At 30.3% G+C, this 14,712-nt stretch overlaps 1 protein-coding gene across 2 annotated transcripts; it reads right to left on the bottom strand.

Annotated features, from left to right (window-relative positions):
• Positions 1 to 1,425: 1,425 nt before the first annotated feature.
• LOC103873649 (ABSCISIC ACID-INSENSITIVE 5-like protein 1) lies at positions 1,426 to 11,341 on the bottom strand. 2 transcript variants are annotated; one of them, XM_009152052.3, is made up of 5 exons: positions 9,557 to 11,341; positions 8,366 to 9,189; positions 8,139 to 8,210; positions 7,991 to 8,020; positions 1,426 to 7,752 (listed from the first exon to the last, which is right to left on the bottom strand). In XM_009152052.3, the coding sequence occupies exons 2-5, from the start codon at positions 9,176 to 9,178 to the stop codon at positions 7,666 to 7,668; spliced, it is 1,002 nt and encodes a 333-aa protein (XP_009150300.1). In that variant the 5' UTR covers positions 9,179 to 9,189; positions 9,557 to 11,341; the 3' UTR covers positions 1,426 to 7,665. The 2 variants fall into 2 exon arrangements, with proteins under 2 accessions (XP_009150300.1, XP_009150299.1); XM_009152051.3 differs by having other exon boundaries at positions 8,366 to 9,197; positions 9,557 to 11,294.
• Between the last annotated feature and the right edge of the window lie 3,371 nt (positions 11,342 to 14,712).

Below are 14,712 nucleotides of genomic sequence, written 5' to 3'. Positions count from 1 at the left end.
CTACAAGGTGTTTTCATGTACCATGTGCAGTGATAAATTTTCTAAAAGTTAAATTATTTTTAAAATAAAATTTATTAATATTATATATTTTATTATTTTTGACTAATATTTAATATAAAGTTAATTATTTAAGCATAAAATTAAGAAGAAAAAAATAATTTTGTTTATTTTAAATTACATTTAATAATATATATGTAATATGTTTAAAATTCAAATCTTAGATAAAAATTTTATCTATTATTTTGGTTAAATGTATTAAATAAACTTGTATAAAATTATTAAAAAATCATATAAAAATTGTATAGTTATTAAAAATTATAACTAAATAATATTTATAAAATTTGTAGATATCTTAAAGACACTAATGAAATTATGATTAATAATTTATTAATATTTTAAAAAAGATGTAGAAAATTTTGAAAATATTAGTAATAAAAATTATATAATTATAAAAATACAATTAAATAATGTACTTCGAAATTTATAATGCATATTTCAATATATTTATTTTAGTGATTATTTATGAATTATTACCATATTTTAAAAAGTTTACCAAAAATATATGTCAGTAATAAATGTGATTGTCCATGTCATAATAACTATAAGCCATGTCATCAATCTTGTTAGCAATATCATCATTGTTTTTGTAAAAATGATTGTAAAGAGGACATGTGGCAAAATCACTTCACAAATATAGTCTAGGGGATAGTTGTCAAATTTGTTAACGTCGTATAGTTTTGGTGTAGATAAGTAAATATGTTAGTTAAGTAAAATAAAAGGAAAAAAGATCCCGTTGAATTGAAAGGCGTAGTGAATATATAAATAAAATCATAGCTTAAAAATATTCCAGTGGGAGAATTTTGTAAATATTTTTGAAACAAAAAGGCACCTCAAAAAAGAACATTATGTTTAAATAATATTGATTTTTGGGAAAATTGCCAAAAATAACTCAAAGCTTGATTTTGAATACAAAAATGCAAAAGTAATCCAAATTCAGTCTCTTGAAATCTCTTGACTCTGGCCTTACCCCCTCTTCTATCTCTCTTTTCTGTCACCTACTGGTGTTTCAGTTCCTCTTTTTGTCTTTATTTTATTTCTGAGTTGTATACTCTGAAACAATTCTATATTTTGAATGAAACCAGCGTTAGAAAAAAAAGACTACTAAAATTACAACAATATCCTTATGACTAAACAAAAAACACGTATTGAGTTTTACCATTATAATTCTCCGCGTGAGATGGCTTACAAAAAAGTCTTCTCGTTCAGTAGATCTTAAAAATAATTTAAAATTTTATGAAAAAAATTTTGATGAAAAAAATTGAAATCATGTAACAATAAACATTTCTAAATGATGTAAAATTAGTTTTACTAAAATTGAATTGTTTTCAACATAGATGAGTGAAAGAAGATTTACTCATGATAGTCATTGGTTTAGGGTTTGGTAACATATGTTATAACATTGTTGGTATATTTAGGGTTAGATTTTGAAATCTTATCTTTTGTACTGTTTGATATATATGTGTTTAATGACTATCTAATAACTTGATTTAAACACTTTCTAAGTATCTTAAAAGTTTAAGGAAGTGTTTTTTTTTTGTTTAGTTATTTGATTATAGGGTCTCGAAGACTCACAAAAGACTTTCCAAGAAGTCTTATGACTTATCCCACCTAAAGTTTAGTAGAATTTAGGGTTTCCGCCTAACTTTTAAAATAATTTAGGTTTCTCGCTTAAATCGAAGTCTTCCAGAAGTCTTTTTAGGGAAGTCTTCTCATGTATTAGAACTTAAAAGTAATTAATAAATTTTATAAAAAATATTTTGAAAGAGAAAAAATCTAAATCATGTATTAATAAACAATTCTAAATGATGGAAATTTAGTTTTACTGAATTTGAATTATTTTTAACATAGATGAATGAGAATATAGATTGAATCATGATAGCCTTCGGTTTAGGATTTTGTAACATATGTTATAGTATTGTTGGTATTTTAGGGTTAAATTTTGAAATATTAAATTTTTAATTTTTTTAGTTTGACATATATGTGTTTAGTGACTATCTAATTATTTGATTTAAACATTTTCTAAGGTTCTTTTTTAAGTTTAGGAAGTGTTTTTGCTTAGTTATTTGATTATAGGGTCTGGAAATCTCCTAGAAGACTTTGGTTTAGGGTGTTAGTAACATATGTTATATAGTATTGTTTGTATTTATGGTTTGATTTTAGAATCATAACTTTTAAAAAATGTTTTGACCTACATGTATTTAGTTTTGTGTATTAAACGCTATATAAGTTCATTTTAAGTTTAATGAATTATTTTTGGCTATTTAGTTAATTACTAGGAAAAGACATGAGCCTTGCGCATGGTGAAATATTTATTAAAAAAATTATGTTTTCATATTGTAAAATTTGATGATTTCTGATACTTGTGTTCTTGTGGTCAAAATATATTTTGTATTTATTCTTTTCTCAATATAGAATAATTAACTGACTATAAATATTTGGTACACATTGAAAAAATATAGAAGCCCAAATCAAACAATTAAAATGTGCTATCATTGATACTTCGATAATCATAAATTAAGAGTTGTGAAAAGATTGATGGTGTTTCTAAGGAAAAAAACTCAACCGTATATATATTATAGGCATAGGTAGGTTTTCGGATTATTTGGAAAATTAAAATAATTAGCATTTATCTAGAAACTGTATTTTAGCGTGATACATTGAACCAATATTTATGTAAATTTTTAATAACTACCACAAACATATTTGGCAAGTTGTTTTCAATGATCGAAATTATAGACTTGGTGACAAAGTATATTATTATCTTTAATTAAACGTACCATATAGAACTTCTACAAAATTTTGTACCAAGTTAAAAAAATCGGTGAACACATTGACTTGGTGGAAACGTTTCTTATTTATTTAAATATCCTGGTATATAAACAATTAATTTAAACTTACCAAAACAGCTTGATTCTAAAATTCTATATCGCAAATATTTGGTTCAAATTTTAGGATTTTTATTGTCTTCTAACGATAATAATACCGACAGTTTACGACTGATCCTCCTTCGACTCAATTGAATTAGAAAAAAACATTTAAGAGACATCAATTATAGATAATCCGAAATAAGTAGTTGTTTTCTAATTAAACATATTGTATTGAGAAGTTTAAGATTTATATATGATTGAATTGTTTTTATATGTATACAATTTTTGATTGTGTATATAATCATCTATATGTTAAACCGATACATTTGAATATTTTCTTTTACTAACTTATCCGTAAATAAAATTATATATTTTTCGATTTTAAAGTTACACTAATTTTTTGGAATATCAGATTTTTACTTTCTTTTTGATAACATAAGATGGAAAATTAATATATTAAAAAGACAATTACAAATTGGATTAAGCTTATAATTTGAAGTATAGTTTGGTTATGGACCACATTAACATAACATAAAAAATTTCAGCCCGACTATTATTATACTTAAGGTCCAAATATATAAAGATGATAGTATTATTTGGAACCGATATTTTGTATAGGATGAAAATTAGGTTAACGTGATATATATCATTAACGACTACGAAAGGTCATTATTATTGTTGTCCTAGACTATGAAAAACAATTAGGCAGGTGTCAAAGCTTTTACTTAATCTTCAATATAAACTTCATAATTTAAATTCTAAAGAATTGTGTTGCAAGGAAAAATAATTGATATATAAGTTCGTTTGGTAATAACAAAACAACTTAATTTTTGTATTACTCTTTATATAAATTTCTATAGGTGAGGAAAACTTGAGAACCGAACAATATTCTTCTTTTTTTTCTTTTATTAACAAAAAAAATTGTATAGCTGCGTCCTGTCAAGGTGCCTCTTTGTTATTAATAAAAAAACAAAACTTAAAAAAATTATTACTTCCCAATTTATAGCAAAAACATGCAATACTTAGACCATACTATAGCAAACATTGATTTAAATTGTTGTCCAAGTAATACAGACTAAGAGTATACCTTACACTTTAAAAAATAATTATTATATTGGATCACAATATAAATCAACTTTGAGTCATTTAAAGAAAGTCTCATTTAATGAGATCGTTGAGTATTAAGTTTATTATATCATATATATTTATGTTTGGATTAATATAGTTTTTTTAGCAATTGGATTTTTGACTTACTAATTTTTCAATTGATTTTTATAATGTCACGGAAGCCAAATTGACATTGTAATTAAGTGACACCTAAGCACGACTCTTTTTTAATTAATACAAACTTGCGGATTATCTGTTAATATATAGGGGATTTGATTAGGTTATGGTTTGAAAAACTTCTAGAAGACTTTTCAGACATATTTCCAGAAGACTTCTCAAAAAGTCTTCTGACATATTCCCACCTATATTTTAGTAGAATTTTAGTTTCCCGCCTAAAGCGAAGTCTTCCAAAAGTCTTCTCATGTATTTGATTTTAGAGTCTAGAAGACTTTTACACATTTTTTTTCTTCCTCTCAAATGGTTGCAACAAAAATGTAATATTTCTCATTCTAAAACTCTCCAACCCCTCTCTAATCTCTTTGAATATCAAAACACCAAACTTTAAATCCATTTCTCATATTTTTCTTATATCTTCTCACTAATTTATCTTCTTAAAAAAAAAATTATCTTTTTTTTTGCAGATTTTTTATTACATGGTTCTCATCTTTTACTCCTTCAAAGGTAGATCTATAAATTTCGATATTGTATTATTGTATGTTTTATATATTAGATTCCAGAATGCTATAGCTTCAACTTAATGTGACTGTTTTATTTATTATTTAATCATAAAATTATATTTTTGAAGCTTTTCTCTGTTTTGAAGTCATTTGAATGTTTTTTAAATTGCAGATTTTTCAGATCTGAGATAGACTTTGAAAGACTTCTCGGAAAACTCTCGGAAGACTTTAGACAAGTCTACTAATGCGTTTTTTTTGTTAGAAGACTTAGAAAGTATTCCGAAGTCTTCTATCTAAAATGGTACAAGTTATGGATATGTATTTTGTGTGTGTTTATATATTAAATTCTAAAAAGTTATAGATTTAACCTAATTTGATTGTTTTGTTTATTATTTAAGCATAAAAGTTTTATTTTTGAAACTTTCTCTGTTTTGAAGACATTTGAATATTTTTGAATATGCAGATTTTTCAGATCTAAATCACACTTTGGAAAATTTCTCAGAAGACTCTCGGAAGACTTCTTGAAAAATCTTCTAATGGATTTTATGCTAGAAGACTTTGTGGGAAGTCCACGAAGTCTTCTAAAGTCTTATGCCCAAAGTGATTCAAATTTTGGATACGTGTTTTGCGTGTTTTATATATTAGATTTTAAAAAGTTATAGATTCAACCTAATGTGATTGTTTTGTTTATTATTTAAGCATAAAAAAGTTGTTTTTGAAGCTTTCTCTATCTTGAAGTCATTTAAATGCTTTTGAATATGCAATTTTTTTTCAGATCTGAGTCAGACATTGGAAGACTTCTCAGAAGATTCTTGGAAGACTCTCAAAAGACTCTTGGAAGACTTCTTGGGAAGTCTTCTAATGTATTTTATTCGGGAAGTCTTCCGAAGTCTTCTGTCCAAAGTGGTACAAAAGAATGATGTAAAGTGGATTTCAAGCTTATATATGTTGAGGAATGATATCTAGCTCCATGTGTAATAGTTTTGTTTATGGTTTGTTTAATGATTTTTATGTGTACTATTTTAGTTTTGAATTTTTTGTAAACTTGAAGAGATGTTAATCAAAAGAATTTGGTATATATGTTCATGTTTTTCCCAAAGTACTTGACAACATACCAATAATTTTTTTTAACCATTCTATCCACTCATAACAAAACACAACAACACAAAAACTTAGTCAAATTTACTAAAACTAAGAGAGAAGACTTCACAAGAAAACTTGGTCAAAATCACAAAAGATCAAACTTAAATTTTATGTGAAAGTTAAAATTTAAAATCTCATGTAAGTTAAAAATTATACCTTATAATCTAAAAAGACACATTAAACCACATGACTTGATATTTTTGATGTTACTTAACACTTTTGAAAGTTAAAAAAATATACCTTGAAATTACTTAGCACTCTTGAAATTCTAACGCAGAATACTTCTCGGATTAGCTAAAAACATTAGTAAACATATATTTGAAATCTCATTATTATCACCAAATATGTTATGAATTTCATCCAGGAGCCCCAATATTGACTAATACACATGAATTAGTAAGAAAATATTAAAAAGTCATTTTAATTGTAGAGAAAATAAAAATTTATTAAACATTGACGTAGAAGCCTTCTATTTAGGTCATTTTTGCGATTTAAAATTTACGAAGGAAGACTTCTTAAGAAGTATTCCTTTGTAAATATTGGCTTAATTTTGAATTTGAAATATTCTCGAAAATGCTAGAGAAATCTTCTGAGATAAACAGGTTACTTTGCAATTGACTAAATTTTGTCATAAACTTGATTTTTTATAGAAGACTTCTCGGGAAGTTTTTTCAGAGAAGAAGTCTTCTGAAAGTCTTCTCAATGTCGCAAGAAGTCTACTTAAAATAGTTTTGCAATTTGACTATATTTGACTTTTGCAGAGAAAACTTCTCTAGAAGTCTTCTGTCGGAAGACATCTATAGAAAGACTTCTATAGAATTTTTCTCTTGCAACCAAAGGTTTGACCAAAACACGAAATAGAATTTGAGAAGACTTCATAATGTTTTACTATTACTTTTCAATTGCAAAAGTAACCTACACATACTTCTTTCGAAAATAAGAAGACTTCGGGAAAACTCTTAGAAGACTTCTATAGAAGTTTTTCCCGAGAAGTCTTCTATAGAAAGTCAAATTTCTGACAAACTTCTGTAAATTGCAAAACTAACCTATTTATCCGAGAAGACTTCTCTGAGATTTTTGTTTTTTTTTCTTAGTAAAGAAAAGTTCCTAGAAGTCTTCTTGATGGAGAATACATCTAGCAAAGTCTTCTGAAAGTCTTCCCGAAGTCTTCGCGAACAGATCTGAAAAAATGATATCATAATTTGAGCTTGTGAGATTACTTGTTTTGCTTCTCCAAGCATCCATAACTTAACTACAAAATCTACTAAGTCGTTAATGACCACGAATCATGACTTTCAATGTCTCTATGAACCTTACAAAGCTTGGAATCAAAATTTTAATTTTTTTTTGATGAATTTAAAGAGAGAGTGAAAGAGATGTGATATGTGTGCATAATCAATGAGATATGAAGAATAAAAATTGAAAACTTTGGTACACTAAAAGCTTTAAATTGGTTGTTCATGGTGGTTAGTGTATTGATGGTAATGACAATATTGTAAATATTTGGTAAAGATGAAGATGATAAGGTAAAATAATCTTTTTCAAAAAAAAAAAAAATGTAATAACATTTTCGTGAATAACTCAAACTTATAGGGTGAACAGAAAAAAAAAGTTTCGAAAAAAGCATGGATTATTTTTATGTTTGACTTAAAATTTTAGGTAATATTTGAAAAAAAATGTCTTGATTGTTGGTAAAAAAGATGATCACATATACATATTTTGCGGTTGTCTCAAAATAATATATATAGTATATATAAAATATGTATAGATGGAAATGATCTTATAGATATACATATTACACAAACTCTAATCTACCACCCAGCACTAGCCATCCTGCGAATCCTCCTTAATTTGTCTCCATTCTTCTCTTTGGTAATTTGAGTACTTCTGTTCATCACCTGCATGCCATTATATGATTAAATACTATTAAAAGTTAAAAACCAATTTGTTACAATTTCGTTATAACGCTTGTTTTAATAGAAACTAACGGTATCTCCAGTAAAGTCATTTTTGAATCTAATAGTGTCGCATTTTTTTACATGTGATGTTTTTTTGATGAATCCATACTCGTTGATGACCTCTTGGAATTTATTTAATATTTTTATGGGGACAGTTCAATGGAAATTTGATTATTACCTCTTGCCTTCTTTTCTTATCATTCTCTTCCTATCAAGAAAAAAATATGAATTGTATAAGAATAATAATAACAATTATAATATTTGTTTCGATATAAAAAAAAACATAGATAATATGTGGTTGCAATAATGATTAATTAAGAAAGTACCACAATTTTCTTCAGCTTCATGTTTTCTTCCGTGAGTTGGTTCAATTCCAACTCCAACTCCACAGTATACGCCTAAAAAAAAGGTAAAACCCATTGGACACATATAGGCGCCAAAACTTAGACGTCTTCTCTAAGAACTATATATATAAATAAAGGTACAAACCAGATTCGATAAAAATAGTAGGCAAGATTCGATGAAATTTGTATATATTTGATCCCAGACTTACTTGTCTCCGGGCTCGAGACCGTGCCGCAGATTCGCGGTTTTTAATCATCCGTCGCTGTCTCCGCTCCATCAATATCTCGGGTGGACCGTCAATTATTCGTTTCTGGATCCGAAAAGCATTTAAACCGGTTAAGTACTGATCACTCCTCCCACTTCCGGTCATACAGCTTGAGGATTCTCCCATACCCGAGTAAAATGGCCGATTTTCATTGTAAACTGTCCGGTTATCACCATAATTGTTTTGGGTTTGACAATGTAAACCGACTCCGAACTCCGGATTATAACCGAAATCAGAACTCGACATCTTCATCGTTGTTTTTAATGGTTCTTGAACAACCCCAGCCTTAACAAGAAAATCCTCAAGCGTGATCTCACCAAGGGTTTGTTGCCGGCGATTATCTTCGTCGGGGTTTTGACCGGCAATTGACGACGGTGGTGGCTGTTGTACGCCGTTTTGTATCTCAAACCAAACTTCCTCGACGGTTTTCTTGCACAAAGGTACGGGGACTGACAACGAACCTTGACGTGGCAGTATGGTCGGTTTCTCCCCATCCTGTTGGGCGCCAGCTCCCCCGCCGTTGTTTTCCTCGACAGTCATCCACATGTTCGCGAGGAGCTCGTCCATATTCATTGCTCCAAAGCTCTTGCCGCTTTTCATCTGAATCTCGTCAAGAGTCAGTGACATGATCGAGTTTTGTCTGCCTACTGGTGCGTGCTCCTCTACTGCTGTTTCCTGTGGATACGTTTGCAGTTGCGTTTGGAGATCGTGGTTGAATACATGGAAGGTCGAAGTCTCTGATTCGGGACCCGGCATCGTTTTAAGACCTATAAATCTTGTAATGTGAACATGCATTCATATATCAGTAAGAGAATCTAAAATTTCAAACAAAAAATTATGAAATTAATGGATACAGAATTACAATAAGTGAGAACAATTATGAACGTCAATTTCATTACAGAATGTGAGTGTTTGTAAGATATTACGAAATTTGCTTTAAAAGCTCAGTTGAAAAGCTTAACTGATTTTATTTCTAAAATTAAAAGAAACAATGAGAAGCCTAACTATTGGAATATGTTGTTTATCAAAAAATAAAAAACTATTGAAATATGTTGGCTAGGACACCATGAGCCAAGTTTGCATTAGATCACAGATTGTGCTAAATATAAACAACAGAAATAAAAATCTTGTTACCCGGAACAGTAATATAGGGAGAAGAAGAGGAAGAAAGAAAAATAGCGAGCAGTGATGTGTCAGTGAAAACTAGAGCTTACGGAGATACTTTTAAAAGAAGATGAGGCGGAGTTTACAATGGTGACATTTCTCTGTATATATAAGCATGCAGTTTTTTGGTAAAAGGAAAACATGCATGCATTCGAGTGATATATATTTTATTTTTAATTTATTGGATTAGTAAAGAAGAGTGTAACTGCAACAAAAATAAAATAAATATTTGATGTAAAAATATTGAAAAATGCCTTTCAAGTAAAAAGTTGATGTTTATTAATGTGGTACGTCGAATCTGGTACTGATTATTTGCTTTCTCGTTTATCGACTGACACGTTCATGACGCTTGTCTCATTTTTCCTGCTAAAATTCTTTCATATATTCTCCCTGCAAAATTTTACCTCACTTTTACTTTTACAAGGATTTTTGCCTCCAAGCTAATTGGTCTTATCATATATATATTATAGATAAACTAATGCAAGCATCTACATTTTTTTTCACTATAAAAAAAAATTCTACTACTCAAACAGAAAATAATTTGAGTAGTTAAATTGAAATAAAATATCCAACTATAAAAAAAATTTGTCGTTTGAGCTAAAAAATCTGTAATTGCATTCTAAACAATTTTCTATACACGTTTTAATACTTTTAAATATATATATGCAATGTAACGCCTCGACGGTTATCCAAACACGTGTAAAATTATACGGTTTTTACTATCGAGGATGACGACTTTTGTGAGACGTTACAATTTGTAAATGAAAATAATTTAAATATTTCAATTTTTGGTATATAATGGTGTATATAAGAAAACTAAAAAATGATTTTGTTAATCAATGAATAACATTTCTTGTCAACATTACGAGAAATTTTTATAACTAAACACAATTCAATTGCAAGTTTCATAACTGATGACATATTGGGAAATCATTTTTGATACTGTGTAAGCAAGGATGAAATTTGAATGGTGCTCGACAATAAATAAAAAAGACAAAGCAAAAGAAAATACAATAGAGATACAGTATTCTAGATCTCGAGTAGGTAATTTGAATGGTGCTCGACGAATAATGATCATCGCTTTGCTTTTTATACTGATCAGTTCGCTCCAACTACTCTGCGTATCTAGAGCGTACCTGCCATGCTTTGCTCCGGAGATCTCAGATTGTTATGTAACCGATTGACCGCGAAATGACCTTCTCTTTGATGTTTATCCGTAGACTTGAATCTCGTTATCTCTGGCTGCGAAGTACCCATTTTCGGGTAGAATAGTTGGGTTTCGCTGATGGACCGTGTCTTCATTGTTAGATATCCTTGCGAGTGGCCTTTTCAGGGGTGAATTGGTGTAATAAATCCTACTCACCAATGTGCATGTATGATCTTGAAAAAATCAATTTTTATCATATGTAAAATGATATTTTACCAAAAGAGTTTTAGTACTTCAGAGTTGTCTCAGACTAGTTTAAAAACTAAAGACACACACAGGTCAAACACCACAACATAAATTTGACCAAAGTTCAAAACCAATTACAAACCGATATGATTATACCCTTGTGCAAAATCAAAATCCATACAACACCTAAACATAGGGATTGGTTACCTCATTTTCAAAGGTTTCCTTTAGCCAAAGAGAGTATTCATAGCAACATAGGATTGAGTAATTCTTTCTTTAAAAAACATTGAGGTACGATAAGTTCTCTGTTCATACCTTTATCATCCTTGATGAAACACCACCATTCGATTCTTCTCAGTTTGGAAAGTATCTCAACACTCTGATACTTGAAAGATGGCATGCTCTTGATTTTATTACAATACCAGCAAGTCTTTTGTCTTACAGAGAAAATATAGCTCTAGAGATTCTATGACTTGTCATGCTTTCAATCACCCATATATTAATATTCTAAATCTGCTCTCGAACACGACGATAGAAAGCTTCTCTTGATGTACATCAATAACTTACATCCTGATCCGTCAGGACCCACGAACATTTCCCTTTTTAGAGTTTTTTTTCAGTCATAACCAATATATGCACTTGAACCCATGAGTTAGGTGGAGGCTGCCATTTCCCTTTAAAACTAGCATTGGAGATGACATCTTCTTTCTTCATTTCATTCTCAAGTTCCTAAACCATAAACCATATTTGCGTTTCTTATGGAACTTTCTTAATAATCTTCGTACCTCAAAAGCATTTTCCATCAAACATTACCACATTTATGTTTTCCATAAAAACAATTGATTCAAGGGAATGTTCGTTTGATTTCCAATGATATTTTTTTTATTTATTTCTTGTTTAGTGAAATGAAGTAATGAAAATTGGAGAAAAATGATTAAGAGCTGAAATCATTTTCCGGAATTGGAGCGTTTTAAAGGGCCTAAACTTGACTAGCCATGGTACAAGTAAACATTATGTGGTTAAATGATTCTCCATGATGACCAGAAAGTTTTGATTGGATGAGTCCAGCTTTATCCTTCTTTTCTCGAGCAGTTCCCCAGCTGATATAACATTACACAGAGCTCTCCAAATAGATATATTGAATTTTCAGGAGGTTTTAATTGACCAAACATATTCTTTCAATGCATATATGGATGTTTACATCTGATTTTTTATGAAGATTTCATCCTTTGAGATCTTTCTAATTATTTAATACCTGATTTGCCAGTATACCAACCATTTTGGTTATATACCAGATCCAAAAATCTTCTTCTTAATCAATGGTTTTCATTTTGAGTATCCTTGGCACATCCTAAGGATAAAAGAGCGAATCAAGTAAGTCCACATCCAAAGTTTGGTTATGGAAATCTAGAAATTAAGTCACTTTCATATTGATGTTAACTAAAATGTTTTTTCATTAGTGGTCTTTGAATCATTCCATATTGATCCAAGCATCCAGCAACACCAGCTTGGATTCACCATTACCCAACCGCTTTCTTAAATAATGTACCAGCAATTTCCTTCCAAACAAAATGCTCTCCATGAATATAAATGATTTATTTCAATTTTTGCTTTCAAAAATGTTGATTGATCATAATATTTACTCTTGACTACTTTTGCAACCGGAGAGTTGGGTTTATCTGACAGTCTCCACGGTTGCTTAACTAAAAGGGCTTGATTAAAATTGTGAATGTCATTGAAAGCTAACCTCCTAATTGCTTTGCCAAACATAGCTTTGTCCAGCTAAGCCAATGGATTTTCTTTTTTCTTTTTGCTCCAAGGAATCTAAAAAAAATAACTCGTTGCACTTGTCAACTTCTGGTAAGATTTCTTTGCAAGCTTGAAGAGAGACATTGCATACACTGGCATTGTCATAGCCACAAATTTTAAAGGTATTTCCTTTCCTCTATATGATAGCCACCTGACAAACCAAAGTGTCGAAGAAAGTTCAAGCACACGTCAGAAGCATATCATAAGACTACTTGAATGCTTCAGCATATCTGATACCACTCAAATTACCCTAAGGAGTGAATTACTCTCTCAAATAAGAGGTTTAGTTGCAGTACTTAGGGATCGAATCCACAAGGAGCTAGGGAACCTATTAAATCTAGTCAGGTTATTAATTCTAGGTGTTTGTTGTTTTATGAGTTTAAAAGTAAATAGCAATCCTAATTGAGCAAAGCTATTGCTCGACTAACAAGATGATTGGGGGTGTAACTTTATTGGAAGATATTAGATGCAGGGTTTATATTCAGGTGTTGAAGATTATAATCCTATAGATGCCTAACAGTTGCATGCATGATATATTAGAGCTCAACTCCTTAATCACAGTGATCAGCGATGGTAATGTTTCACTGGTTAACTAACTAGATCTTAGATCTCAACTGTCGTCTTTTGAACAAAAGAAAGTGTCGATCGATGATCCTATAGGGATATCGATCGATACACCTTTCGCAATATCGATCGATTGTCAGATGACGATATCGATCGATAGCTTCTAGTTAAGCCCTAGGCGCAGGTTGATAATGCTCACTAGTCTCCTAGATCAGCGGTTAGATTTCTCTAGCAGTCCTAGCATGACAAATTAGATTCAGGACATGATGATCAAGGATGCTTGACACATGCAAATTTCTAGGTTCAATATTCTAGTTAGCAAGGCTAGAACAAGCATTAAGAAAAATCAATCAATGAATATCACAACTAAGCAATTCTATAATTGGGGCTAATCCCTCTAACCTATTTGAACCCTGAATCTAACAAGTAAACTACTCAGACATAGCTAAGCAGTTCATGACACAAAATATAGATAAAAACTGCATAGAATAGAATAGATGAATCAATGGAGTTCCAATCACAAATCTCTCTATGGTCTTCTCTCCTAAAACTCCCTCTCTCTCTCTCCTGCTGAAAGTAAGAATACAATGATGGTCAAAATTCTCCTTGCCTCCTAACACTTAGGCAAGTATATAGCTATTAGGTTATAACTCGTCAGGGGTAATCTTGTAATTTGGTGAAGCCTTGGGTTTAAAGTCGGCTGGAACCAAGTCGTGTGTTTCGCGTCTCGACATCGATCAATGGTACATGATGTACATCGATCGATCATAATCTTCAATCGTCGAGGCTTTTCTTCTGTATCGATCGACGACACTGGGTGTGCAGCGATCGATTGCTTCTTCTGCATATCGACCTCTGATGGTCAGCTTGGATGAAATCTCTTTTAAGCTCCTAAATGCTCCATAATCATCACTTTACTCCAAGATACTCCTGAACCTGAAAACATACCTAATAGGATAGAATATATATATATATATATATATATATAGATAGTAAAACACTTATACACCATGGATGAAAATAGGTCAAATCCATGATATATCAACTCCCCCAGACTTACCCTTTTGCTTGTCCTCAAGCAAAACAAACATGCAGTCTCTCTGAAAGAGGTTTGAAAACAGCAGGGACTCACAAATTTAAAACATGGAAATCATCACCTCTAGAATATTGCAATCCACATCTAAAAAGTCCTAATCACAAAAGTACATTATGCAATATCCTAACTTAGAAACCAAATTCAAGTAGCCAACAACTCAGAAAATCCTGTCTAACATTCCCCTATACTAACCTCATTTCTTAGCATAAATAAAAGTGCAGGCTTTACCTTGGGAGTATCGATCACATGATGCAAGGATTTTCA

This window comes from Brassica rapa, chromosome A06, assembly GCF_000309985.2.
Source record: "Brassica rapa cultivar Chiifu-401-42 chromosome A06, CAAS_Brap_v3.01, whole genome shotgun sequence".
Taxonomy (NCBI): domain Eukaryota; kingdom Viridiplantae; phylum Streptophyta; class Magnoliopsida; order Brassicales; family Brassicaceae; genus Brassica; species Brassica rapa.
The sequence above is the reverse complement of the archived record's forward strand: the minus strand, read 5'-3'. Positions and strand labels throughout refer to the sequence as shown.

What these genes read in the sequence shown, in the direction of transcription:
- LOC103873649 (XM_009152052.3), bottom strand. Translation starts at nt 9,178, where the DNA reads ATGCCGGGTCCCGAATCAGAGACTTCGACCTTCCATGTATTCAACCAC. An exon ending in GGTCTCGAGCCCGGAGACAA is followed by an intron (nt 8,211 to 8,365) that starts GTAAGTCTGGGA and finishes CCTTTTTTTTAG; the next exon opens with GCGTATACTGTGGAGTTGGA. An exon ending in ATAAGAAAAGAAGGCAAGAG is followed by an intron (nt 7,753 to 7,990) that starts GTAATAATCAAA and finishes AATGGCATGCAG; the next exon opens with GTGATGAACAGAAGTACTCA.